Source organism: Chenopodium album, chromosome 20, assembly GCF_948465745.1.
Source record: "Chenopodium album chromosome 20, dcCheAlbu1.1, whole genome shotgun sequence".
Taxonomy (NCBI): Eukaryota; Viridiplantae; Streptophyta; class Magnoliopsida; order Caryophyllales; family Amaranthaceae; genus Chenopodium; species Chenopodium album.
The window spans coordinates 982503-1009899 of record NC_137853.1 but is presented as its reverse complement, the minus strand read 5'-3'; the positions used below and the strand labels follow the sequence as shown (position 1 = coordinate 1009899).

Genomic DNA, 27397 nt, shown 5'->3' with positions numbered 1-27397 from the left:
AATTTTTTGATCTTTTTTCTCCCGAAAATAAAAATTGCCGAGATGTTTACCGTGGTACCGAACACTCTCCAGGAGTCCAATTGGGTGGGTGGACATCTTAAAAATAAATATAAGACTATTTTAGGGTAGTTCTACAACAAATGAGCCCTTATTTTTACTTAATACGTAATTTTTTAGAAGTTATGAAGTTACTTTAGATAATTTTTGTTGAGCTAATATCTAATCATGGACTCATTGTTAATTTTGAAATATCATAGTCTTTGTATGACATACGGAGTACTTTGTAATTCATACGAACCCAAGCCCGAAGAATATAGTACTCCATGTCAACTTGTGAAACACAAGAAAAGGGACAATGACTTAGAGATTAGCAAGTATAAAATCATTGCAATTTTGTAAGATTAGATACATCTAAGTTTTAGGCAAATCTTTCAAATGTTGGCCCATAATTTATAATAATATACCATTGATGTATACTATACATCATTCCATTTACTTGTTTATTGGTACATAGACTACGTGCTACAGCTACACAATGTTTTGACAACACCAAAACTTAAAACCCATGATTTTGTACAGTTTCTCTACTGAATATTGTGATCCCTTCTAGTGAATATTGTATGAAAAACAATAAGCTGTAAAGCTTATTTTATAGCAAAAATTAAGTAGTAACTGGAAACTATTGCTGCAAAAGGTTTGCCCATGATACGTTGCCTTCTGAAACTTCAACCAACCTTTGTACATAAGGGGAAGGAAACCATCCTGTCTTACCATTGCATTCGCCTTTGGACCAGCCACCAGGAATCACCTGAATAGAGGCAAACAAAGCACCACACCAAAATCAAGTTGATAACCATTACAGTAATATGCATGACTGCATGCACTGATGCACGAAGTGACTGAAATTAAACCTCCAGCAATTGAAGAACATACCTGCTGAACCACAACAATATCACCAGCTAGTAGACTCAACTCCCATTCAGCTTGAGCATCGAATGGGTGTAACACCTGTGAAATAGATAAGATTAAACAAGGAAGACGTCAAAGAAAAAAAGAAGCTTAGGGAAGACACGGCCTAAAATGGACATATATGGTTTTTGACAGCAGAATATATAAACTAGTAAGTTGAACTTTGAACCTTCTGACATTTTCTTTACTGAAACCCAATTAAAAATTCCAAGTAAAGACTAAATTTGGTGGAGATGTCAAATTTAAATAAAAAGTGAGGATAGTTGTGAAATTCTCAGCTGAATTTTTAAAATTTCACTCCAAATGAAAAGTAGCTTAGGAAACTATACTGTATTGTTCTGCAGAGGATGCGTGAGAACCACTGATAATAGTTGTAGAGAATATCAAGTGTTAACGCTTGAGTTTCTCTTTCTTCTGCATAACTACATCTATATTGCGGAGAAACATTCTTGGGGGTTGTTGGGAAAAGTTATATCGACAAGTTTAGCAATTTTACTGTGTTAACGCTGTCAGTTTCTCTTTCTTCTGCGTAGATCCATATTGCGGAGTAACATGGGGATGTTGGGAAGAGCCATACTGACAAGTTTAGCAATCTTACTTTTGCAACATAGCATGCACCATCTTCTTGTTCTATGTAATGCTCCTTTCTTGAATTTTAATGGCTATGTCCGGCCTCTGTGTAGCATCTTCTGGCAGTGATGACTCACACAATTGTTCCAGTTGAATCATCTAAAATACCAGAATAATTTACAACAAAGATCAAGACACATCTTTAACTAGCATGTAGCATCATGCATCAAATTCACACGATAAACAGAGGTAAAAGCAAATTCAGAATATGTATGCAAGTTAACAACCATCAGTGTCACAATGAAAAAAAAATTCCAGGATCATTTTACCCTCAACAGTACAAAGCAAATGAATGCAAAAGAAAGAGATAAATTACATACCTCAGGAATTTTCCAACATAGCAAGAACATCGTGATGGTAAGATCTTTCAGCATTCAGCTGCAAGTTACTACACCCAAATACATTACCACAATCATTTATGAAGAAATTTAGAAATTCAGAAATTTCTGACAGGCTAAACATACAAGTCTTACTAGACTACAGGAGTCCTTTTATGCTTTCTGATGGAAGTCAATCAGAATCTTTAGCTGATGATAGGTGCAGGATCATAATTAGGGGGTCAAATCTGTCACAAATTAACACTTGACCTAAGCCTTAATTCTTAAAATATAACCTAATATACACTCATAGCCTCAGAAGCATTCTGATGACATGTTATATCTATCAGTAAAATGCAGAGGCATCCTCCCAGCAGCTACAGAAATACAAAAATCCAAGTCTGCATGTGCAAGTGTGGCTTCTTTCAATGCAACTTTGCCCATAGCAAGAAACAACTCCATATATGAAGTAAATACAACCTTCTGTGGAAACAAAGATCAGGAAAAGCAAAATGCACAAGAGATTCATATGGAGTAAACAAGAAAATTATAGATATCCCCCACTAAAATTACGAGGGATCATGATGAAATATGGAACTAATATTATCATGCCTATAAAAAGTAAAGAGGCACAAAACAGGTCTGTTACAGCAGTGATTCTCGTATGCAAAATTAAAATTACAACTTGTATCTAAAAGAAAGAGAGGTCTTACCTGCAGCAGATTCAGTGTTATCATCATTTTTCACGGATTTCTCCTTATCTGAATACTCAGGTTTCTGCTCATCCTTCTTTAGACTGCAAACCAAGTCTGTCTAACAGCAATAAAATAGTGGTACCTTATACATTTCCCCTAACCATCACATCTCTTTTAGCTTTGTTCAAAGATGAATTTCAAGAGAGAATGATGAGGCCTTATGTTCAAAGTTTTACTCAATTCCCCCATACCAAAGTACTTGAGCTTATAAAATATCAGTAAAGTAGAATACTTGCATATTCTAAAACAACATTATGATTCTAATTTGTAATGCAGAGAAACTGGGAGGAACAGCAAAAGCATTGAGTAGACTGGTACAGAGCATGACTGAAACATAATCAGTTATTACTCAAAAGAATTGTCCAAATGCCTAAATTTATAGACCGTATGTTCTTGATCATGATTGTCGTGTTGAACATCGCATCAACAGGCTACAACATACAAGCAATCATGAAATTTTAAATTGCTACTGAAAATGAAACAAGGGAGCATGGAAAAAGGTAAGATTATCATAACTCAATAAGTAAAAAGGCCCAGCTCAAGGCCATAAGAGAACCCATTCAGCGAGCAAAATCTTAACTGCAACTCGTTCCGCTGGAATACATTCAAACACTACAAAATTAACAAGCTTAAGAAAACTAGAGAAGAAAACAATACAGAGTAACAACCAATTCTAAGGTCTATTTCCATTCAAAACTGAATTATTTTATTCTTGATCAGCATCTTTATCCTTCTTTTTCTTCTTTTCCTTCTTCTCCTTCTTTTTCTCACTTCGACTTCCATCCTCTGTATCAGCAGCAGCATCACCATTTTCCACGTCCTTGCTCTTCTTCTTCTTTTTCTTCTTCTCGGATTTCTCCTCATCAGTTGACTCTGCCTTTTCTTCTTTATCCTTCTTTTTCTTTTCCTTCTTAGACTTGGACTTCTCTACATCAGGAGTAACAGGTTCATCTGCCTCCTTCTTCTTCTTTTTCTTCTCTTTGACTTCCACAACTTCCTCTTCCTGAACTTTAATCTTCTTGACATCACCAGCGGGACTAGCATCAACCTCCTCCAATTTCCTCTTTGACTTCTTCTCCTTCTTCTCTTCTACTACCACATCTTCTGCTTTCGCTGGTTCAGCTGCAGCAGCAATGCTAGCAATCACGGAATCTCCACCAGTAGGAAGCACCACATTCCTCGCCCACTCAGCAGGAGTCTGCTCATTTGGCTTACCATGCTTGTCCAGCTTACCCTCTGCAATCAGCTTCTTTTTCATCGAAGCCCTCGGCCCAAGCCCCCATTTCCTGGGATAGGTATCCCTATCCATAATCACCCTCTTAATCTTGGCAACAATCCCATGATCACAAGTAGCCATGACAGCAGTAGTCATCTCTGCAATCCCCAAAGCAATAGCTTCTCCCTTAGTAGTCATCAAAACAACCTCCTCCCCAACCTCAACATCATTCTCAAACCTAAGCAACCCCGGAATCATCAACTTGGCACCATAACAAATTGCATTGACAGCCGAATCCTTGACAACAAGCCTCTTGTAGCTAGTCAAAACAACCTCCAACGGCATAATGACCCGCCTCAAATAACTCTCATCCCTGTAATTATCATACATCCATTGCGCATCCATGACATCGTGCATCGTAACCATATTATTCTTCTCCCCCAAAATACCGGACCGCACCCTCCTAAGCTCCTGCATATGTCCTCCCACACCCAACAACAACCCCAAATGAACACAGAGTGTCCTGACATAAGTACCAGCCTCACAACTAATCCAGAAAACAACCAAATGCCTATCGGCATCGTACTCAAGAAGCTTACTTTCATAAATAGTCCTAATCCTAAGCTGCCTTTTAACAGCAGAAATCAAAGGAGGGCGCTGAAATACGGCGCCCGTTAAGGTTTCCAAAGCTCTAGCAACTTTAGCAACATCAGGAACAGCAGAATGTAATCTAGCAACACAAACATACTCTTTTCCAGCACCCTGTTGAGATTTAACTAAACGGGTTGCTCTTTCAATACAAACAATCAAATTCCCAGTAACCTTAGGATCTAAAGTACCAGAATGACCAGTTTTTTCTACCCTTAAAATACGCTTAATCCAAGCAACAACTTCATGAGAAGAAGGATTAGCAGGCTTATCGAGATTAAGTATACCATACCTTATGTATTCGGCAAGAGGTCGCTTCAATGGAGAATACCCAGATGAAAGAGGGGTGTAATGCCCAGTTCTAACATTCAATCTGTCGTAATTTTTCAGGAGAATTGGCCACTGAGAAGTGTCGATTGATGGGGTGAAACTTTGGGGTTTGATTAAGAAATCAGTGTCGTTTTGGGGTTCTGAGTCTGTCGTTTTGGGGGTGTCAATGGCGCTCTTGCTCTTCTTCTTCTTCTTGTCTGAGCGAGAGATTTCGACGTCCGCCATTGATGAGGTTTAGAGGAAAGAGAAGGGTTTCGACTTTGGAGGAGAGCGTAGGGTTTTGCTAGGGTTTGGAATGAAGATGACGGAAATGAACATCGACTTACTTTTATTTTATGTCATTTTTAAGCGGGCCGACCCAAACCCGTAAAATTTGCCCGTCAAAAAACAACTAAAATTAGGTGATACTTCGGCCCTGTTCTTTTGAGTTTCTGGGCAGAGCAGAGCAGATTGAAGCAGAGCGAACGGGGCCTTCCTCCGTTTTTTTAGTTGACACCGTTTGACTATTATAGTATTTTTAAACTACACTCTGAGTAACTTTTGGGATTTATAGCTACGATAATAAATAGTCAAATGAGATATTCAATGAATTGTCAATTAGAGATATTAATCGTTAAAAAAGTGTGTTGCCAAGCGTGATAATAGAATGGTGTCAACTAAATAGAAATGGAGGTAGTATACTTGTCCTAGACTTGCCTAAAATTAAATGACTTTGGGTCGAGTCCGACTCGACTCGTGGCCCAAGTTTTATGTCAATGCACACCTAAAATTGGTTCGGGTTAATAGGGCGAGCTCATGTGTTATCAGGTTTGGTTTTATCCCTAATATAACTCTTAAAATATCAATAATATTAATAGTGTGAATTTCCGTGCATTCCTAATCTCTAGTGCTTTCGAAGACAATTATACCCTTGCTCTAATCCCTACCTCCAAGTCTCGTACAAGTATGGAGTGCAAAGGTTTGATCTTCAACTTCAATCCAAGTCTCGTGAAAGCTTTATTCAAAGCTAAGTATTGCAATATCAATTGATTAGGGAGATGGGAGAAGCAATTGCACCAAATCCCAGTTCCAAAGTAATTGTTGTTTATAAAAGACCCTATTTTCCCCCTCCAAGTTAAGAAATTTGATTACCTGAGCTTTGATAAAAACCTAGAAAATCAATTGATTTTAAGGGTTCACTACTTTTATTTTTAGAATTTTAATAGTAATTGGGAAGGTGATTTGTATATATATGAATTTAATGTTTATCATCAAATATACGATCAAAGTATCAGCGTAAATTGCAAATGTTTCTACTTGGAAATTTGCGAAGCTATCAAAAATCACTGCTCATGTTAAGCTTGAAGAAGTGGAGTTTGAGTCATGCCAATTATGTAAAAGTTATGTTATTTTATCTAATTCTATGATTTACAAATCTTTATTACAGAGTATAATGGAATTATGGTAAATGCCTTATGGTTGTGCTACACAATGTTTAGGTAACACCAAATCTTAAAATCCATGAATTTGTACAATTTCTCTAGTGAATATTGTGATCCCTTCTATAAAAGATAGTGAATATAATATTGTATGAAAAACAATAAGCTATACAAGTTATTTTACAGCAAAAATTAAGTGGTAACTAGAAACTATTGCTGCTAAAGGTTTGCCCAGGATACATTGCCTTCTGAAACTTCATCCAACCTTTGAACGTAAGGCGAAGGAAACCATCCTGTCTTACCATTGCATTCGCCTTTGGACCAGCCACCAGGAATCACCTGAATAAAGGCAAACAAAGCACCACACAAAAATCAAGTTGTTAATCATTACAGTAATATGCATGATTGCATGTGCAAAGTGACTGATATTTAACCACTAGCAATTGAAGAACATACCTGCAGCACCACAACAATATCACCAACTAGTAGACTCAACTCCCCTTCAGCTTGAGCATCAAATGGGTGTACAACCTGTGTAATAGATAAGATCAGACGAAGAAGACATCAAAGAAAAAAACAAGCTTAGGGAAGACGCAGCCTAAAATGAACATATATAGTTTTTGACAGCAGAATATATAATCTGGTAAGTTAAACATTGAACTTTCTCACATTGTTTTTACTGAAACCCAATTAAGAATTCCAAATGGAGACTAAATTTGTTGAAGATGTCAAATTTTAACAAATAGTGAGGATAATTGTGAATTCTTAGCTGAATTCCTTAAATTTGACCCCTAATGAAAAGTTACTTAGGAAGCTGCACTGCATTGTTCTGCAGAGGATATGTTAAAACCATTGATAATAGTTGCAGAGAATTTTTTGTGTCCACGCTGTCAATTTCTCTTTCTTCTGCATAGATCCATATTGCGGAGTAACATTTGTTAGGGGGGTGGGGATGTTGGGAAGAGCCATACTGACAAGTTTAGCAATCTTACTTTTGCAACATAGCATGCACCATCTTCTTGTTCTATGTAATGCTCCTTGCTTCCAATTGAATGGCTCTGTGAAGCATCTTCTGGCAGTGATGACTCGCACAATTGTTCTAGTTGAATCATCTAAAATACAAGAATCGTTTACAACAAAGATCAAGACACGTCTTTTACTAGCATGTGGCTTCATGCTTTCAGAATCACACAATAAAAGGGGATAAAAGCAGATGCAGAAGAAATATGCAAGGTAACAAGCAATCAGTGTCACAATAAACAAGAGAAATTTCCAAAAACATTTTACACTCAACAGTACTTAGAAACTGAATGCAAAAGAAAAGAGATATATTACATACCTCAGGAAGAACCTTTTCCAACATAGCAAGAACATTACGATGGTAGGATCTTTCAGCATTCAGCTGCAATATACAACACCCAAATACATTCCCACAATCATTTATGAAAAAATTTAGAAAGATGCAAAATCAGGAAAGAAACAGTAAATTCAATAAATGAATCTCCCTCATGACTGGTGGGCTAATAACCATTTCAATTCACCCAAAGAAACTAGAGAATCTTCTGAATCCCAAAAAAAAAAAGAAGAAAAGAAACTTTTAGAGTGCCTTGAAAGTTAAATCTAGGCCTGGGAATCCAATTTCTGAGTGCCTCTAACTTCTTTAGTGGAAAGTTTCCACTGGAAACATCCCATGATGTACAAGAAAGAATAAGCAAAAAGGGTGAAGAGTTATTCTGTTCCATTTTACATTCTTGATAAATTTCTGAAGGCTGAACATACAAGTCTTACTAGACTATAAGAGTCCTTTAATGCTGTCTGATGGATGTAATTAAAATCTTTAGCTGATGATAGGTGCATGACCATAATCAATTGACCAAGTCTTAATTCCAAATATTTAACCTTGTATACAGTTATACACTAATAGCCTCAAAATCATTCTGATCATGTTATATTTATCAGTAGAATGCAGAGGCATTAGTTATGCTCCCAGCAGCTGCTGAAATGCAAAATCCAAGCACATCTGCACGTGCTAATGTGGCTTCTTTCTGAGACAATCTCTTAAAACATGATCCAGAATCATTCAAATTTCAATGTTATTTAACTTTCTCATAGATGTAATTTATCTCTATCTACTTCCAATAAATAATTCGGCATTTAACTGTTATTCTTAATCTCCATGCTCAAACCCAATGTGTAAAACATTTAAGGATGGAGGGAATATCTTGGAAATGTTTTTTAAATATTGAGGAATGAAGAGAGTGCCATGTAAGCCTGTAAGGTCTGTGTAATTAATTTGAATACTTGTGCATAAAACTATACTCAATTATTATAAACAATGTTTAAAGTTGACAAAGATACAGGAGTTCAGAGTTCCAATATGCAGCTATAAACAGTTGATGGGGAATAGAAAGACTATACCATAACAACAAGCTGATGGAAAGTCATCTTTTGCTGATGTTCCTCGACTGACAGCATTGCAGATGTTGCTTCCTTTCCAAGTGCCATCAATCTAGATTTAAGATAATCCAACTTTTCCTCTGCATTCTCAAGTTTGATGAAGTTTTCCTCAGATTTTGCTCCCTCGGTAGGCTTTGACCTCAGTCTTAGTACATCAGCTGCCTACTGAGAAGCCATATAAGATTCAGAATGTACGTTGACTACTGGCAATAATATCATTAAAGAAAAGGTAGCAGCTACTTAATCAACTTTCAATCAACTAATGATGGTTTATTAACTAAGATAAAAATTACAACCTGAGCTTCCACTTCCTGCCATAACTTGTCATATTGACGTACAAGAAGCCGAGCATCCTCAAGCTCAGCACTTCTTACCAGTGCTTGCAATGAATTACAGACCTAGATAATAAAAAAGAAACAGAACCTTCAAATTTCAAATCCAGAAAAGATCAATCAGAAAAATATCTCCATTGCACTTCATTACATTAGAAAACCAACTCAAATATGTGAACTTTTTACCCTGCACTCTAGATAAACATATAGGGACAGAAGGAAGGGTTACATAACATGTTTTGTACAATGGAAATCTACGCAGCTATGCCTATATACCTTTTCATTAAATATTCCTAGCATGGTTTCCTTCTCTTCTACCATTGAACTGTGAGAGGTACCAACACGCGCTGCACCTTCTGCCAAAGGGGATGTGCTACAATGGCTTTCTGATCCATATCTGCAACAGTCTTGAGCAAATTTTCTCTCTGCATTAGAAATAATACCGTCTTAAACCTTGCACATAGACACAATAACAATCGTGGAGCTATAAGTAAGCCCACCTATTTCAATTTGCTTTGAAGTAACTGATGTAATCCCTTCTATGCCATGCACTAAGCTCTTCTCAAAATGCTAACCACAAAACAAAATCATGAGCAACATCATAAAAAATGTTAAATTACTTTTGCTGATGAAAATAGAAATGAACATGTAGGAAAATTTTCCAGCACAGATTCCAAAGGGTTCGTAATTAGAAGGCAGATCATTTCACCATTCACCACGAGGGCAAGAGGCCAATATAATGTACCTTGGCTGCTCGCGTAGATGCGTATAGCTTGTGCAGTTGGTCACGGCATGCAATCTCTGCTTCTTCTACTACAAAAGCTTCGGTACCAGAGTGCCCGAACTGTCTAAAAAGAGCCTGTAGATGATGCCATTAATCCTCAATCTTTGTCAAATGATTGTTCATGTATGTATATACTCCAACAATAATTGAGTTCACAGTATAAGTCATATTATAATAGTTTTCAGCTTAAAATTAATCTTATAATTTTATTTGTGTATATACATCCATAAGATTATCATTTTATTAGTTCTTCATACAATAAAATAAATTCATGGTCTAAATTCGTTAAATGTGTTCTATTACTTGACTAGGAATGCGTACTAACTCCATTGCAAACCAATTTGCCTGCCACAAAAATAGCATCACCTTTTCAACTTGTGTCATCAAAGAGACATGAAAACACCTTATTACCAGCTTTTTTGGTATCCTCTTTGCAATTCCTTTTCCCTTCTAAAAACCACACATTTTAACAGATAAATCCTATTAATTTTAAGAAACATATCAATTGTACGATGGTTCCTTCCAACTGTAATACTACCTTAAATTCGAAAACTAAAGTGTGTCACCAACTTTAGTTGGTAAAAACCGGGGTCGAATCCCGTCTACATAACATGTCCTTTCTTATTTGTTTAAAAGAAAATTAGTAGGCATATTATTGTAAATCAGAATTTGCTAAAGAACATGCTCATTCAAACAAATTCCGAGCAACCACGAGTATCCCATCTTGCCACGAGGTGGCTACTGTGTTACATAACATGTCCTTATTAGCTAGTTATACACCAAATTAAGTGCAAAAGCTAAAAGCTTGACACCCATATATAGTAAGCCGTATCACACTATTTAAATACATCATCCAATAAGATTCTTCTATCCAGATCATAAGTAGTTATTGATCATGATTGCAAATACATAAACAATAATATAAAGTAAAAACAGTTAAATAGCAAATAATTTGTTGAAATAAAGATCAAATCTTTGAGAAAAATTACCTGTTGTTGCTTAGATACTTGATCTTTGAGCTTGTTAGCTTGCCTTTTAATGGCTTCCATCCAATCTCTCCCTAAAAAAAACACCCTTTTGATTTATACTCTTTCAATTTCAAGTATAAATCATTGAAGGTGGAAATAAATTTATAGCATAAGACTTATTTCCTTAAAAATTAGAAAAAGGTTTGAACTTGAATAAGACATTTGTTTATAAAATTGGGATTGCGGTTGAAAAAAGTGAGGAATTATTATTGGGAGTGGAGTGGTATTGGAATTTATTATTGAGAATATTATTGGTCAGAAAAAATTAAAATAAAGGTGATGAATAAAAGAAAAAGAAAATAAAAGGAATTAAATTCTCGAATGTTGGAGCTATTATTGGATCAGGTGTCCAACTAGTGTAGACTGTAAAGGAGCTTATTCTTCTGAGAAGTTGAGAAGCATCTCAGGCAACCTCTATGCAACAAGACTCACAATAGGTCGGGGTGCTTCCTAGTTCCTAATCCTAACTTCCTATAAATAACCTTCATTTTTTTGGACAAATTTGTCCTTTTGAATCCGGTTAGAAACCGGGCTGTCGAGTCGGGGTGTTGGTTAAAACAATTCATTAATTAAAATTCTCCAGTCTTTATATAATTGATTAATTGTCACATATAGCAAACGACATTATATAACCCTGAACTGTATCCTCTACTATTCCAAAAGTTTTTGACAACAGGTCACAAAACCTTGCAAATTGGTCCGAAAGTATTTTATGGCCTTTGACAATTTATGATTTTTTCGAACTTGAAGATGAAGCAGGTTGGTGTTTCCCATAGACCCCATGAGACCTTGGGAGTCCATTTTGAGTAGTTAGGATCGTCTCCTAGCCTTGAATTGTCAATATAATTGTTTAAGTACACGATACCCTTAATTACCTCATGTGACCGACTATTGGTCATATATTGTTCCAAATAATATCATGTTACCCAGAGATTGTATCACCTACAATCACGAAATTTTTCAATGCTAGATCTTGAAACCTTCGAAATTGCTCTAAAAGCGTGAATTAACGTTTAATTTTAGATACTCCGTGATTTTTAGCAATTATCAACTTTATTAGGAATAGCAAAGGAAAAATGACAAGGTGCTTCCTATGGGCTATGAACCCCATGACACCCCATAAGTCTATTTAAATGGTTGAAACTAAATCTTTTTGCCCTTAAAATATCGATTTAGATGTTTACGCACCCTTAATTGACTTAATACCACCATGAGCCTTTATGTGACCGATCAATTATCACACATGGTTTCAAACAACATTAATGACCCCGAGATCCTATCATCTCAAAAGTTTTCGACTTCAGTCGTCAAAATCTTCGAAATTCATCTAAAACCAAGAATTATCAAGAGCATGATTAGACATTAACCTAATTAACTAAAATTCTCCTTGGATCCTCTTAATGGTCAACACACAAATGTTGACCATTTCTCTCCACTTTCTCAGTCACATAATCACAATACAATTATCATGAACTAAGTAGCCGTTGAGTTAACCTCCTTTTCTCACTCCCACCACTTCCCACTCCTCCCACATTTTCCTCACACACAAGTTTTCTCTCTATCTCTCTCCTCATTTCAAGTTTCTCTCTCTAAAAATGGCTGATTTCTCCTTTCTATCAGACACAGATGAATCTGCAGCTGAACAAATTTTAGCAGAAGCAATGGATCACTGTGTTCTTCAACAAGTTGCCGCCATTAATTGTTCTTCTTTCTCTCACTCTGTTCTTCCTTCTAACCTTGAATCTCGTTTTCAAAGACTCAAAACCTTCCCTTCTTCTTCTGCTCCTTCTTCCAATCCCTCGAAATCTGTGCCAAAACCCCAACTCGGTCCTAACTCAGCCAACGAATTGAAGAACTCAGTGACCGAATTGAAGGATGAAAAACCCTTTTCTGATGATTCTGTAAAAACCCCAGAAAAGGAAAAGAAATCTCATAGAAAATCTGGTTCTGGGTATTTATCTTCTTCTGGGCCATCGAATTCTTCATCTGGGTACTTGAATTCTCCCAATTACAGGGGAAAACAGAGTGTTAAAAAGGGTAAAGATGGAAACTTTTCATCTGGGTCATCAAATTCCCGGTTGAAAACTTCAACAAAATCTGTGAAAATGGGTTGTTTTTGGTGTTCTCCAAAACAGGTTTCTTCTCCGAAACGGGTTTCGAGGAAGAAGAGTGATGGTGGTGGTAGTACCAGAAATGGGGCATTTGAGTTGGGAGATGATTGGGGAAAACATGATGAAATATTGAGTGATTTGAGGTCATTTTCGGTGAAAAAGCAGAAGAATTTGATGAAGATTGCAAAGAAAGAAGAAGAGAAGATTAATAAAGAAGCAGAAAAGATAGTTAAATGGGCTAAACAAACTTCTGCAAGGTTGGATTTTTCCATCAATGATGATCTTAGTGATGATGACAGTGACTATAGTTTTGGGCATCATTGATGTGAGCTTCTCTGTTTGTTTTTATAGTCGGGTACGTGGCAGGCAAATGCACTAAATCAAATCAAGTTCCGCCAAAGTTAGTATAATAGACTAGTAGCAATACTTAGTAGTAGTAATACTATGTTTCTATATTTTGTTAATTGTTGCACAGAACAAATAGCTCTATGAATGGTGTATAAATATTACCTTTTAATGTGGAAATTGAGTAACAATATGCTTAATTTGTGTTTTTATATATATTTGGTGTGGTGAAGGGATTGTGCAATGAATACATGTTGCTAATTGCTTTTAGCTTTTAATCTAGGCATATATAAACAATTTGACAATTTTTTTTTTTGAATATCTTTCGACTAGAAATTAGATCATATAATGAGTGCTTGAAAAACTGTAATCCACAATACTAGTAATTTAACCTTGGTCATGCTTATCATGATGATAATCTAATGCTGAGTCTTCCTTTTTTGTCACTCGATTACTTCATGGAGCACTCTTCCCTGTTTTACTTCTCAATTTGCATAAACAAAATGAATGAAAAAGAATAATAATTTCCATTTGAAATGGGGGTAGAATAATTATTTTTGTACATGATTTTAAGAAATAGTGGCAGCTTCTAATTGAAGTGCAAGGAAACACTAACTCAGCCTTTCAAGTTTCAAACAATACAAAGCATGGAATAACATGATTTGATGATATGGGCATACTGTCATCAGAACTTAAGCACCTTAGTGCGATATTCACCAAGTGCCCAAATCGGGAAGATATTTCTGTATGCAGCATAAGTAATCATGCAATTCCTATTGAAAACACCCATGATCTCCTGTATGATATGAAAAAATACAAAATTGTCGAAATTAGGAACAATTCAAATGAAGTATGGGGAGGTCCTAGATATATATGCAGTCTTATACTTAAATAGTAAAAAATTAATGGAGAGGCTGTGCCCCAAAGAAGTAAGACAAATCCAAATGTTAAAGAAGATTCGGCTTGGACATGAATGACATGCAAAATATTACCTGCTGCGGAAAATCTCCATTTGGCATTTGAGAATTTATTAAAACTTTAGCTGCTCGATGCAATGGCACTGGATCTCTCTCAGCCTGCAACAAGTTGCAGCTTAAAGTGAAAAGGAAAATCCTTAGATCTTATCTTACAAGAAGACAACATAAATAAACGGTACATGAAAGTCCAGATGAAACAGCAGTGCAGCCTTGACCACTAAAAAATCGTTGCAGTTCATTAATATGATCACTCCTGATCTCAGTTTCATATATTCAAGAGAAATTAGTAGATTTAGTACTACTACGAGTTTGATGTATATTCTTTCATGAATTGAGCTCAAAGAAGTTTACAAGTTTTAACTTATTTTTGTATAAATTATAGTCAAATCCGTAGGAAACATGGAAGCCTGAAAAACAAAACCAGCAACCTCGTGCAAGTAAAATGAAGATGGTTGTAATGTAAAGGAAGACTATTTTCATGGGGCCTAGGTAGAACATGGGGGAGGGGGTTTACTTCAATAACTGCTTTGTGCAAAAATTAAATTAATAATAAGTAGGGAAAAAATAGTTCAAAAAAGCAAATTTCAGGTCAAAGTAAAGGAAGCCTATAGAAGCAGAAAAATCAGTCAGCGATATTCTTGGGGATGGAGTATTCATCTGTGAATATAAATGTTACTAAGGCAAAGTATACCTGCCCAGCACTAATTAGAGCCAGCATTGCCCATCCTGTATTCACTACATGAGCTTTGTCGCCCTCGATATTTGTATATACCTGGGAAAAATGAAAACAGGAAAAAGAGGTGAACACTGAGCATTGCTGCAATGTGAAGAAGAGAGCAGGAAAAATGCTACAATGTGGATTAAGCAAAGATACAACAATTTTTGTAACAGAAAATGATCAACATGCATTGTTCATCATCCATTTCAGATATTAGATTGAATCATAGCCTTTCAACCACATTTATAGAGAAAGAATCCAAAGCACTTTCATGTGGTATCACAACATGTAGACATATTTGAAAATTCTTAAATCTTATCAAATCTGTGCCATTATCTCTCTGAATTTAGCGAGAGAAATGCAGAACAGCAAATTTTTATGGAACATTTGACTAGATATTACAGATATCCTGTGTGTTGAATTTCTGGATGCCATTTGCCATTGAACTTATGTTCTCTACGCTACTTTGAGCCTAACCTTGTTCTGACATGACAAATAGCTCTCTCCCCAGCCACCTGAAGAAAGCTGTTTAGATAACAAATAATCACAGGCTTTACGAATGCTGGGGCAATTGTCATATTTCTTTCCAGCTGCGATCAATCCTAGGACCCCAAACCATGTTCCATATGTAAAGCAGACTGCCCAGGAGCCATACCTACAAAAACCTCCCAATGTAAATATTTTAGATTTATAGTGAAACAGCAGAAAGCATTTAGCAGTGGTATATTCAAGGTTCGATCATCCAGTATGATCTTAGCTAACAGAGGTTAGAGAGGCTAGATAGACAGCATCAGTAAGTAGTGATAAATAAGAGATTAAAGGAACATGAAACAAACCATGAACCGTCTGCTGCTTGTATCTTTTCGATAAACCTAACAGCTTTTTTGATGCAATTATCAATCTCTTCTCTTCTATGACCAGGATACAATCTTTTGAATGAAACTAGGGCTTGAATAGCAGCTGAAGTACACTCAACATAACTACAAATAAATCACAGTCAGACTCAAATCCTTATGATAGAAAATAAAATCACAAGCTCTTGAGTAAAAGAAAACCTCATCACTTACGGATAATCAATGACGATGTCACCAAAGGTTTCAGCTGGATTTAGTAACTGAAACAGAGAAAGTGCATAGCATATAAGATTATTGGACACGAATTCAATTCAGAACTTAAAACATGTAGCAATTTAACATAAAGTAAACGACACCTACAAACCCACAGCAATTCATACCACATCATTTCAAACCAAATATTATAAGTGTTACAGGCAAGCTGGCCTTTGGTTTTCAGGCATCAGCCATCTATCAAATAACAGAAGCAAAACCATATCTAGGAATTAGTATGCAGACATCCCTGGAGGACTGCATGGATCACAATGCTGAAGACAGAGTCCAGACAGCTGGTGGTAACCTAATAAAAGTGGATGTGGACTTCTATAAGCAATGAAAGAATTGACAAAAATGGACTAGCACATATCAACTTATGGATATTTCCTCCGGATATGTTTGGTGAATCACTGAATCCCAAATAAAAAATAATCTTAATGTAGCACATGTATTTCATCTCAGTGTTAGAAGACTTGGTTCAAGGATTGAGGTATGCAAGTTACAAGTATCAAGTCAAAGAGATATTCTCCAGAAAGTCATACAGAATGCTCAGTTCGAAAAGATAACTAGGATTCATCTGACCTTAATCAATCTAAGGGCTCTATCAAACCTCTTTCTGTTAGATCTGCTGGGTAGATGCAACCAAATTATTGTTGCAGACACGGCTAACCAATTACATCTACTCTGTGGATTTCTACATTTTCTTAGACCTGGCTACTTTTACATTCCTGATCATTTGAAGATTTAGATTTATATCTATTGTTGACTATGGTATCTACAATTTAGGGAAAGCTACAAAGGAAGAGAAGAGAACCAATTACAGAACAGGAAAGATGAAAAGAAGTGAAAGAAAGGGATAAAGAAGAATAGAAAGCTTTGACAAAGGCTTGCAGATGCTGTAGCAGAAAAAGACAGCTGAGACAGAGTTGGAGGTTGCAATAATCAGTACTATAATAAAAAAAATAAAAAAATAAAAAATAAAAAGATATGATTACATTACTATAATTACATAAATGTCCAATGTAAGCATTAAAAATGGAATCCAATATGGAGCTTGCGCCTATAATGAAGACACAAATATAAAACTAAGCTGAAATACTAAATGACTAAGCACCTAAAATGGGCACAAGCATTTAAAAAAGAAAGTAAATCACCAACTACTAGATCATTCAAAACTAAAGAAAAAGACATATTTCCTATCTAGATTCTAGCTTCTATTCGTCCTACTGTGAATCAACAGGAGTTAGAACACATGTCTTTTACCAAAAAGCTAATCACAAAAAACAAATCAATAGCACAAACATAAAGGAGACAATACCTCTAACCAAGGGTAGGATCGTGTAAGTTCATACGTTGCAAACCCACCATCCTCATTCTGTTATCAAGAAAATAGAATTTTATCATCATGACCAAAACCTGATATCCATAGATGAAACTCAGTATTGAATTAAAAAAAATAATAATAAAAAATAAAAAATCAAACAAAGAATTGACAATGATAGCAATGTTTTAGGATAAACTTTAAGACAACAAAAGGTATTCAGAAAAGAAGTAAAATACTAAGCCTGCCCAAGGGGGCATCATTCCTTGAAAGGGAATAGTGTTTGTTGGTTAAAGAGGCTCCAGAAAATCCATTTATAAACACTACCAGCCTACCAGGCTTCATTTGTGCCTATCTCAAGAGCTCTTACCTATACGTAACAACCAATGTTCATCATACATGTTGTAGATGGCCCAAAATGTTATCAAAGGGCTAACAACATTTATTCTCTCATCATCAAACTTAAATGCCAATGCAAAATTAATTTCAGCACTTAAGAGAGTTAGTTCTTTGAATGGATTCTTGGTTTCAGCTTGCTGGCAAAGAATTCTAGCATGATGTTATATTGGAAGTTCAGAAAAATAGAAATGGCGGAGAAGAGACCTTGAAGAAAGTTGATATTTGGTTGTAATTCTACGCGATTAAATAGAAATTGCAAACCAGCAGTTAAAGTTTCCGTGGATCATATGCAGAAAAAGACCCTCCCCCCCAGCAAGGCGACTACCTCAATATATACCTTTAATAACAACCACCTCTCATACTCTGACATCAACAGTATGCCAAAATCCAAAGGACTATGATGAGATAGGAGCTCAAGGGAGTATCTTCAAAATATGCTCTATAACCTAATATATTTTATATAATATACTTTTCTATAAATGTGAACACAGTACAATATAATATAGGAAAAAAACATAATTAGTGCACAGTTAATGTTTAAGAAGATAGCCAAGTGATATAACCAAAGTTTACTCAATCGAAAACCCACCAGAAGACCCAAGCACCATTCTCCAAGATGATTTTAACAAAATTTTAAAGAGGAAGGTAAAGCAACGAGCCTTTGCATTTAAGACTTTTGGAGCAGCAGGAGATTAATTACCTGTAATGAAAGAGTTACGTTTACAGCATCATAAAGACGCTTCACTTCTAATGGCTCACCAACTATATCTGAAGGATATTTTGATAATAAAAGAGCAGCCTAAAAGGTGGAAAGGTTAGACTCTGAAATACACATTCAAAATAAAATTAATTCTAGCTCAAATATTACTTTCAATCCTTCTGCTGTACAATCTGAAATTGGCCATCCGTGATCCGCAGTAGAGAAAGGCCAAGCCCCTTTAGAGATATGGCGATACCAATAACTAAGATCCCCAGGACAATCTTCCCTAACCTTTAATCGAGAAGAAATTATTAAATGAAGAGAAATACAAATATTGATCAAGGTTCATAGGAAATTATAAGGAAAAAAAAAAAAAAAAAGCATAGTGAAAGAGGTACCTGTGAGTCTTTTATAAAATTATGTGCTTTTTTAAGAGTTAAACCATATTCTTCTCCAAGATTTGTTGCTAAAATGGCTTGAACAATAAAAGCCGTATCCCATAGCTGGCTACCATTGTAACCCTGCATTATACAAACAGGAAGTCCTGTGAAAAGGCAGATTATGCGATAACTAAGGTTGACCTGAAAGATAAGTGATATGAAAAGAAAAATGCAAAAACAAATGAATGACCTGCATCTTCATGCCATCCTCTGCAACCCAAAGAAAATCAGGAATCCGAGGAAGATGTAGCTTGAAAGCCTCTGAATTTGGATCTTCTACCCAACAACAAAGCATATTTAACACCTGCAAGACATTGTAAATTATTTAGGAGGAAGATGTGTGGAAGGTGTGATTATTCAAATATGCGTTCTAGTTTCTGTAACAACATATATTCAAAGGAAAACAACCAAAAATGTGATATCCATTTGATTTGTTGCCTTAAGTGAGATAAATTTAAATAAAGACCGATAACAATCCTCTTCCACAAATATCAATTAACAAAGCATTTAAAAAATGAACAAAAGGAGTATGTGATAGGTAAAACTGAGTTTGATCAACACAGCAAATGAAATGCAAGATATGTGTGATGGATCACGTTAAGGGTCATGATGCAGCAATCGAAGCACAAGGACAGCAGCAGCAAGAAAGGAGCAAACTTGAAGAGACTTGAGCCAACACAAGCAACAAAGAGCAAGAGACAAAATCAATTAAGAAGAAGAGAAGGAAAGAAAGCAACCTTATTTCCATGATGTTGATTTATGTTTTTCTAATTTAGCTAAGTTTCACATGTCAAGCCTTAAGGTCATCTTTGACCATCTTAGTATAAGTAGTATGAGTAGTGTTAGTAGAAAGGCATCCAGAAAATTGTAAGGCAAACACAAGAGAGTTGCAACCTCAAGTTGCTTGGAGACTTGTAACCTCAAGTTACTACCATTATCGCTTGTTACCGTTCCTCTATTATCAATTAATCAAGAATTAAGCCTTCCTTCTATTAAATTATTACAATTAATTATCAATCTCCGGTGACCGGGTCAGTCCATAACAATATGTAATACCACATAATCATATGACATATGACATATCACCTATCATTTATATAATTATATCCAAGAAACACTAGGAGAAAAAAGTCTGAAGGATACTCTATAAACCCTAGCATTGGGAAATTCGGTCATTGTATTCAGGACATGAATGTATATAAAAATAAAAAATAAAAAAAGGCCAAGGAAATCCCATAAAATGCACCTCCCACTCATCTTAGTTGAAGAACCTCTTTATGACTGGACCATATGAAATGGTCAAATGGGCTTTCCTCCAAAGGTAGATGAACGAGGTCACAACAACTAAGGATGGAGGAATTACAGCCACGACCAAAGTAAATCACAGGTGACAACCTGGTCGTTAAAAATACGTCGGTTCTACTCTGGCCATACAGTCAATAAAGTAGCTATTATTGCATTTCTCCAAACCAATCTCTTTACCTTTTCCCCACCAAACCCCACAAAATGAGAATTTAATCTTTCTGGGAGATAAACAGGATCCCAACAGCTATTACATTAGTATTGTATAATAGTATTAGGCACTGTTCCATTTAATTTAAAGATTATAAACAAGACTTTAGGAATCTTGACCTACCTAGTCCTTGCCTAAGTATGAATCTCAGCAGCTGTTGTAGTTGTAACAACTTTTTCTCCAGACTTATGCTTGGCTCAAAAACATAGATCATACAGGCTGCTAACATACATAGATAACCACTCCAGGTTTGATTTGTAGACAATCAACATGTATAACATAGATCATACAGGATGCTATCTAGCCTATTTAGCTAAGCAACACAGGAAGAAAGGTATTTTCCGTAATTGTTGGTTCTGTTTTAAATGTTGCAGACTAGTAACTTTATATCAGTTTACTATTATCCTTCCAGGCTTATAAATAAAAACAGCTGAAAAGGATAGCGAAGTTCCCAGTCAAACCTTATTTACAGGCCCAATGCATATATAGCGAGTGTTCTCATCTTCATAGTGTACGTGCTCCATGACAGTGGAAAGTGCCTTTTCTCTCAACTTTTTTCCTGGCCATCGCATCAAAATAGGTTCCGCAACCTTGTGAAGGGATGCCCAAAGTATATCCTGTACTAAGGGGTGGGGATAGTACAGATCTTCCTGCAGATAAAATCAAAAGATTTTGAGTTAGGATGCTAACATATAACTACCCGAAGGAACAAAGTGCACATACAGTAGAAAGAGCCAATCCATGCATACAATTCTTCATTAACTCTAAGCAAGAAAAAAAAAAGTCTATTCATAAGCCCTCAATGAATGCAATTAGACAATGATTAACTGTGCTATTTCATTTCTTTCCCTTTTATTTTCTTATATTGTTTTCACTTTTCTTAGCAGAAATTCAAATAAATCTTTCCAAGCTCCCCCCCCCCCCACCCCAACTCCCCAAACATATAAGAAAGGAATGCATAACACTTGTTAAATTTTCTAAAGACGGAACATTAAAAAAAAAAAAAAAAAAAATTACATGCTACAATCAACATTGTCTATGACACGCCACTCTTTCAATTCCAAATATTTAATAGATTCTACCCTTACTTTACATTTTATTTGGTTGCATGTGTATTTCAATACAAAATTGTTACAACAAATCTCCGGCACATTTTTGAGGTAAATAATTCCACTGGCCTCGGCTAGGTCCTTTTATTCTCTAGTCCCGTTCAATAATTTGCACTAGCAAACTGTTTACACAATATAAGGCTTTATGTTCCATATGTTGTGCTCTGATAGCACATAAAATTTATCAACAATTCATTACCTTAGCACATTCATTACGGGCATGATCCCAATCTACTTCATGATATGGAATATTGAACAGCTCTCTTCGCAATGACAAAACTGTTGGTGTTATAGGACCCACAAATCTCTTTCCATATAAGTATGACATAGGCAAATAAACCATGCGACAGTGACACCACATTCTTCCTGCAGAATCAAGAGAAAATACCAATGATCAATATCTCAATGACTCAAAATAATATCACCATATATTGTTGACTCCATGTAAATATGTATGCTAATTGCTAAAACAAATTGATCCTAGAAGTAAGCAAACATAATCAACGGGAACTAAAAATACCTACTTACAAAAATGAAATCCAGATAATTTTAATTAAAAATACGAAAATTTCACTCATCCAGATTCCAGAGATTAATAAAAGAAAATTATGGAAGATTCACTCATATCTTAATAGACAGTAAGAACCTGGATGAAGGGGAAGAATATATGGTAGAAGCCATAACTCTGGAGGCATTGGGTTATTTCCAGCCCAATCGAAGACCCCAAGTACCTGTTATTAGTCAAGATCAATTAAGTTATAAAAAATGTAAAGAGTTGAAATTACAGTTCAAAAAAGAGAGAAGTTATAAAAACTGAACTGAAAGCCACATTTTCCCCCATGATGTGATTGCAGTAGCACTTCCATGTTCCAAAATCCATTTGCGTCCCCTCTCCATTGCACCATCACCATCATCAGCTCCTTCACCAAGCAACCTTAAGGTAACATACGTCAAAACAGTACCAAACATGGTACTGTGACCTTCAATGTGCAATCCCCACCCACCATCTTGGTTCTGCAGCCAATTTACCAACAAAACTAGGCATTAGACTACGAAAATTATGTACGTTGTACACTTATACAGACTAAGGCTCTGTTTTGTCTGAACTTATATCATATGAACTAAACTTATATCTGAATCAATTTTCAATGCAATAGAACTTATACAGTATGTGAGTATTGTCACTATAGTAAAACTTAGTTAGTCTGAACTTATCATAATTTATTTCAGCCTACCTTGTCTGAGAAAAGACAAAATAAGTTGAAATAAACAAAAGACTGTAATACCTTTATTTTATTAAGAAAAATGGTGGTTATACAACCCCCCCCCCCCCCCCCCCTCTTTGAAATATAATGGAAAAGGTAAATTTGGTGATATTCATACTGACACCCATATCAAAATAGACAACAAAAAACTTATAGCCACCCCTAGTCCCAGACTATGTTTTTTTTTTTTTTTTTTTTTTTTTTTTTTTTTTTTTTTTTTTTTTTTTTTTTCCTTTTTAAATTGACAACCAAGCCTTTTTTCAGTTAAGCTTACCATTCAATTAAAAAATGACTCAAAGTCCCACAAAGCAATAGTTGCAGTAGTTTCCTCACCTGATGGTTGTAGAGGTAACGACGTATTTCCTTTTGGTGCTCTTCTGATAAGACTGCATTTAGTGCTCCGGTAACTGACAAAGTAATTACCTGATACATTAAATCAAAATGAGCATTCAATTTGAGTCAGATTGCAGAAGTTCTGCACCATGTTAATTAGCATCCACCAAACCATACAACATGATACCACTAGCTCTAATAGACGTCACTCTAATTTAATCTCGATAAACAAAAAAGGAAAAACAGTGTTCTTACCAAACCAGGCATCAGAAACATAGGACCACCATAATCACCAGGCCAGTGCCCATCATGCACCTGAAGAGTGGAATAAGAGTTGAGGGCCCTTCTCAGAGTGGTGACGACAACTTCCTCTGTAATTTCATCTTCATCTTTAACTTTGACTTGAGGTAAGACGGTATTAATTGGATTTTCCTGGGTCAACTACAAATCATAACAGAAACAGAACGAGATGCAAATAAGATACACAGACCATTGAGCTATAATATATGGTTAGAGGAGAAAAAAGAATGTCATTCTCACTATTTCTTAGCACATCCAAAGTTGAATTGTTAATATTTACAACAGTACTAAATTGCACACAACAGTTAATTATGATTGGATTCATTTACTACTTGGAAAAAGAAGGAAAAGAAATAACAATTGGTTTTAAATTTTAAAGAAGCTCAAACTCAATCCCAGAATGTACTTTTCAGTTTTCACAACTTCTAACAAGGTTACATTACATCCAGAGCTTCGAATAAGGCACTGAACAACGGAGTCACTGACCATAAATGAAGCGAACGTATAAGATTTAAAATGTTGGTCTATGTGAAGGAACTTGTGCTGGAATTTACAAGTGCTCCAACTAAGGCTCATTCGACTAGCACTGAACGCGAAAGACTTGCACTCAAAGAGTTAAAAAAAAATATTAAAAAAAAAAAAAAAATAGAAAAAGAGGAAGCCACAAGTTGTAGAAAACTATGTTCATCTGGTTCAAAATGGCATACAAGTGAAAATTTGCACTTTAAGTCGCCAGACAGATGTATCAATATGTATATAAAAACACATAACAAGATTTTCCATTGCTTAGGATGGTTCTGTTCATCTGTTGTTTGATTTCAAGCAAGAAAGAAAACAGGCACCATAAAAGCAAAAGGGAAAGAAAGGGAGGGGGATGGTTTTAATTAGCTCCTGAACTTGTACAAGTACCTGCATTCGCATAAGTAAATCTGAACTGTGCTTTTGTTCAAAACGGTTCTTCCAGTAGTTTTCACGAGCATCCTCAACCTCTTTAATTTGTTCAGGAGTTCCAAGATTTGGGTCGAACTCCCAAACTTGCCTGCCAACATGATTGTTTGTAGTCCTTAGCCAAGGGCTACCCCCTTCTGCTATCTTCAACTTCCACATTTCTACTACAAAAGTAAATTCAATCAGCACATAAGACATGAATCAAGGGCATTTTTCATCAACAACAGCAACAAAGCCTTAGTCCCAAAATAATTTGGGGTCGGCTAATCAAGAGCATTTTTCATAATAATAAAAAATTCTTATACTTGATGAGCTAAACTAATGCAGCCACCTCTCAGATAAAACTCCAACAGTTAGTTGCAAATGCAAACACATTATCGGAGAAGCGAAACCATCAAGTTGAACACAATTCACCTCACTTCCCCCTAAAAGAAAATTCCTAGTTCAAATTTCCCCAAACCTAGAAATCACTTATATCAACAAGTTCCAATTTTTTCCAGGTTCTTACAATGTAGATAAAACCAACATCGAACTATAGAAAAACAACACAATAAATTTACAATTTCAGATGCAATTTGAGTGCATAATCACCCCCAAATTTCGAGATTCTCAGGTAAAAATCGAAACGATGTAATGTAGAAATCATACCCAAATTTAAATTTTGTGCAAACTTTAGTCAAGCTTAAAATTTGCTCCTACTTGATTTTAGCTTAATAACATGATAGTCAATGGGTAAGACAGGGAGATTACAGTATAACACTATGACCTGTATATAAGCTGGAAATGCCTGGAAATGAGTCAATGTTTGCAAAAATTTGACCATCAATTTCTCAAAAAATCAAATTATGAATTCAAATGCAGGCAAATTAAGCAAGACTCTTTCTACAAAAACAATCATAGCTAATTAATTCATATAAATAATGATTGATACAAAGTTTCCAGTTGGATTATCAAATTACCCATAAAAATTATAGCTTTAAACACTAAGAAATTACTGCAAACAACATTGATAAAATTCAATAAAAACCCAGAAAAATTGGATCGAAAATACTTGAAATTTCAGTGTTTGACATTGAATTAGTGTGTATAATATGAACATACCTCGGTGAAAACGTCAGGATCTCAGAAGGGTGTGTGTAGTCAATGAGTCGTGAAGTGATGAAGTGTCTGTGATTCTGAAATCAAGGTAATGTCAGTTAATATATGAATAATATGATGATGATAATTTAACAGAGTTTTTTTTTTTTTTGAGAATTTAAAATTAAAATTAGGATTAATTTTAAATCTCAAAATGGGTCTAATTAGGCAGAAGATTTTGTTGTGTTTTCACTGTTTTGTGGTCCAAATGGAGTCACTTTAACTTAGAAGGGCCCTTTCATTGATACCCTTAATTGTTATTAAGGGTCTGTTCTCATACGATTATTTTCAGTTCAGTTTAGCTCTAATAAGTTCAATTCACTTTAGTTCAACTCCTAATTTCCTTCTCTCATATAATGTTCACTTCAGTTCAGTTAAGTCCAGTTCGACTCTAATAAGTTCAGTTCAGTTCAGTCTAATTCAGCTCGGTTTAGTCAACGAGAACAGGCCCTAAGATACACTTTAAGAAGAAACGAGGTTTTCGTGGACTTTGATTTATCGGGGTGAACTGGTGAAGCAAGTCAAGCCTTGCATGTTGCATCAATAACTGTAGTCGAGATCAAGCCTCAACGACCCTTAATCAAGTATCCAAGTCAATTAGTAAATTACGTCAAAATCAAAGTGGAGATTCAAGTAATTTTTTTTCATTGAATATATAAGGATTCTAAATAAGATTACCAATTAAAACATAAACTATAAAGATTATAGATGTATAGAGTATTATATTGAAATGAGTTAAATCTTATTATTGATTAATTTAACAAATTATGTAACGACTAAAAAAAAAGGCAACATATTCAAAAGAAATTAGCTCAAAGCAGATAGGATCAAACGAAGTCGATATGTTGTATACTTATTGTCTATAGTTGCTTATAAATTCAACAATTCACATAAAACATAAGTTTAGTGAATATATTGTCAATTGACCATTGCTCCTTTGCTTCTTGACCTTCTTCCCTTGGCTATTATAAGGATACTAATCAGAAAATTCAGAATACATATTGTTAAGATGATTGAGTATAATCATCTATTATTATCCAACAAAATTTCTATCTTATTAAAATGCCATATTCAAACGTGCTCTTGTTATTAGCTGGAGGGTCAATGTGTCATTTTCTCTTATTCAATTCTTATAATATACGGAGTATATATTCATGATCTAAATTTGATACTGTTGACTCTTAATTGTATGTGATGCTCATCAACTAATTCTTGGAAAATTTGTCAGTATTTTTCCCAATAAAATGTTGCTTCATGAATCATGAATCATTTGACAAATGGAAGGTGCCACATTACAACAACGTGCTGCCACACTACTGCACTAGTACGAGTAATATTAATGACTTCTTTATACCTGTTTCAAAAAAAAAAAAAATGACTTCTTTATACCTTGACTCTCTACTACTCCGTACATCTACCACAATGGTACAAATGAACAACCTAGAGGAGGTGATCATGAGCTGGGACGAGCTAGGTTTGGGTCGATCTAAAAAAACAACCCACTTAGTCGGACCGGCCGGGCTAAGATTTGTGCTTAATAGACGCATTTTGGGTTTGGATTTTGCGGGCTTTTTCGGGTTGAATAAATTTTCAAAATAATATTTGCCAAGGCCCGTAAAAATTTAAATTTTTTGGGTCGAGCCAAGTCTGGCTTGACTTTGGGTTGGATTTCTGCCCAAAGCCCACAAAAAATTCTGGTCGGGCTCTGCCACAATCATGCTAATTAAAGGTAATACGTAGCTCGTAGAGCATGTTCTCTTCAGCTTATTTTCGTTCAGTTCAGTTCAG

General features: G+C 35.4%; 5 protein-coding genes across 7 annotated transcripts in view; 2 read left to right on the top strand and 3 right to left on the bottom strand.

Annotated features, from left to right (window-relative positions):
- Positions 1-3162: 3162 nt before the first annotated feature.
- On the bottom strand, positions 3163-5154 carry LOC145598663 (H/ACA ribonucleoprotein complex subunit 4-like). Its single transcript, XM_081655046.1, has one exon. The coding sequence runs from the start codon at positions 5088-5090 to the stop codon at positions 3378-3380; it is 1713 nt and encodes a 570-aa protein (XP_081511172.1). The 5' UTR covers positions 5091-5154; the 3' UTR covers positions 3163-3377.
- Positions 5155-6379: 1225 nt separating this feature from the next.
- Positions 6380-11316, bottom strand: LOC145598381 (SH3 domain-containing protein 1-like). Of its 2 annotated transcripts, none has more exons than XM_081654725.1 (10): positions 10846-11316; positions 9818-9931; positions 9573-9642; positions 9349-9497; positions 9037-9138; positions 8702-8902; positions 7623-7685; positions 7276-7395; positions 6740-6814; positions 6380-6622 (listed from the first exon to the last, which is right to left on the bottom strand). In XM_081654725.1, the coding sequence occupies exons 1-10, from the start codon at positions 10903-10905 to the stop codon at positions 6503-6505; spliced, it is 1074 nt and encodes a 357-aa protein (XP_081510851.1). In that variant the 5' UTR covers positions 10906-11316; the 3' UTR covers positions 6380-6502. The 2 variants fall into 2 exon arrangements, with proteins under 2 accessions (XP_081510851.1, XP_081510852.1); XM_081654726.1 differs by having other exon boundaries at positions 9349-9479.
- A 1142-nt stretch (positions 11317-12458) lies between these two features.
- Positions 12459-27397, top strand: part of LOC145598855 (pectin acetylesterase 8-like) — a 48139-nt gene continuing 33200 nt past the window's right edge. The window contains exon 1 of the mRNA XM_081655251.1: positions 12459-12463. The gene's annotated coding sequence lies outside the window, so the exon portion shown is untranslated. The remainder of the gene's footprint in view (positions 12464-27397) is intronic.
- Positions 12471-13511, top strand: LOC145598856 (uncharacterized). Its single transcript, XM_081655252.1, has one exon. It carries the CDS (start codon positions 12480-12482, stop codon positions 13317-13319), a length of 840 nt encoding a protein of 279 aa, XP_081511378.1. The 5' UTR covers positions 12471-12479; the 3' UTR covers positions 13320-13511.
- Positions 13849-25722, bottom strand: LOC145598098 (cycloartenol synthase 2-like). Of its 2 annotated transcripts, none has more exons than XM_081654403.1 (19): positions 25574-25722; positions 24434-24636; positions 23480-23665; positions 23225-23314; positions 22446-22640; positions 22273-22357; positions 21826-21992; positions 20979-21167; positions 19195-19308; positions 18963-19085; positions 18733-18855; positions 18565-18663; positions 17463-17519; positions 16103-16149; positions 15872-16015; positions 15513-15690; positions 15009-15089; positions 14333-14416; positions 13849-14136 (listed from the first exon to the last, which is right to left on the bottom strand). In XM_081654403.1, the coding sequence occupies exons 2-19, from the start codon at positions 24629-24631 to the stop codon at positions 14026-14028; spliced, it is 2271 nt and encodes a 756-aa protein (XP_081510529.1). In that variant the 5' UTR covers positions 24632-24636; positions 25574-25722; the 3' UTR covers positions 13849-14025. The 2 variants fall into 2 exon arrangements, with proteins under 2 accessions (XP_081510529.1, XP_081510530.1); XM_081654404.1 differs by having other exon boundaries at positions 24434-24633.

Coding starts and splice junctions, on each gene's coding strand:
- LOC145598663 (XM_081655046.1), bottom strand. CDS start 5,090: ATGGCGGACGTCGAAATCTCTCGCTCAGACAAGAAGAAGAAGAAGAGC.
- LOC145598381 (XM_081654725.1), bottom strand. CDS start 10,905: ATGGAAGCCATTAAAAGGCAAGCTAACAAGCTCAAAGATCAAGTATCT. Junction 9,643..9,817: donor CATCTACGCGAGCAGCCAAG/GTACATTATATT, acceptor TTTTGTGGTTAG/CATTTTGAGAAGAGCTTAGT. Junction 6,815..7,275: donor GTGCATGCTATGTTGCAAAA/GTAAGATTGCTA, acceptor TCTATTACACAG/GTTGTACACCCATTTGATGC.
- LOC145598856 (XM_081655252.1), top strand. CDS start 12,480: ATGGCTGATTTCTCCTTTCTATCAGACACAGATGAATCTGCAGCTGAA.
- LOC145598098 (XM_081654403.1), bottom strand. CDS start 24,631: ATGTGGAAGTTGAAGATAGCAGAAGGGGGTAGCCCTTGGCTAAGGACT. Junction 23,315..23,479: donor TGTTTCTGATGCCTGGTTTG/GTAAGAACACTG, acceptor TTAATGTATCAG/GTAATTACTTTGTCAGTTAC. Junction 21,993..22,272: donor TATTCTTCCCCTTCATCCAG/GTTCTTACTGTC, acceptor TTGATTCTGCAG/GAAGAATGTGGTGTCACTGT.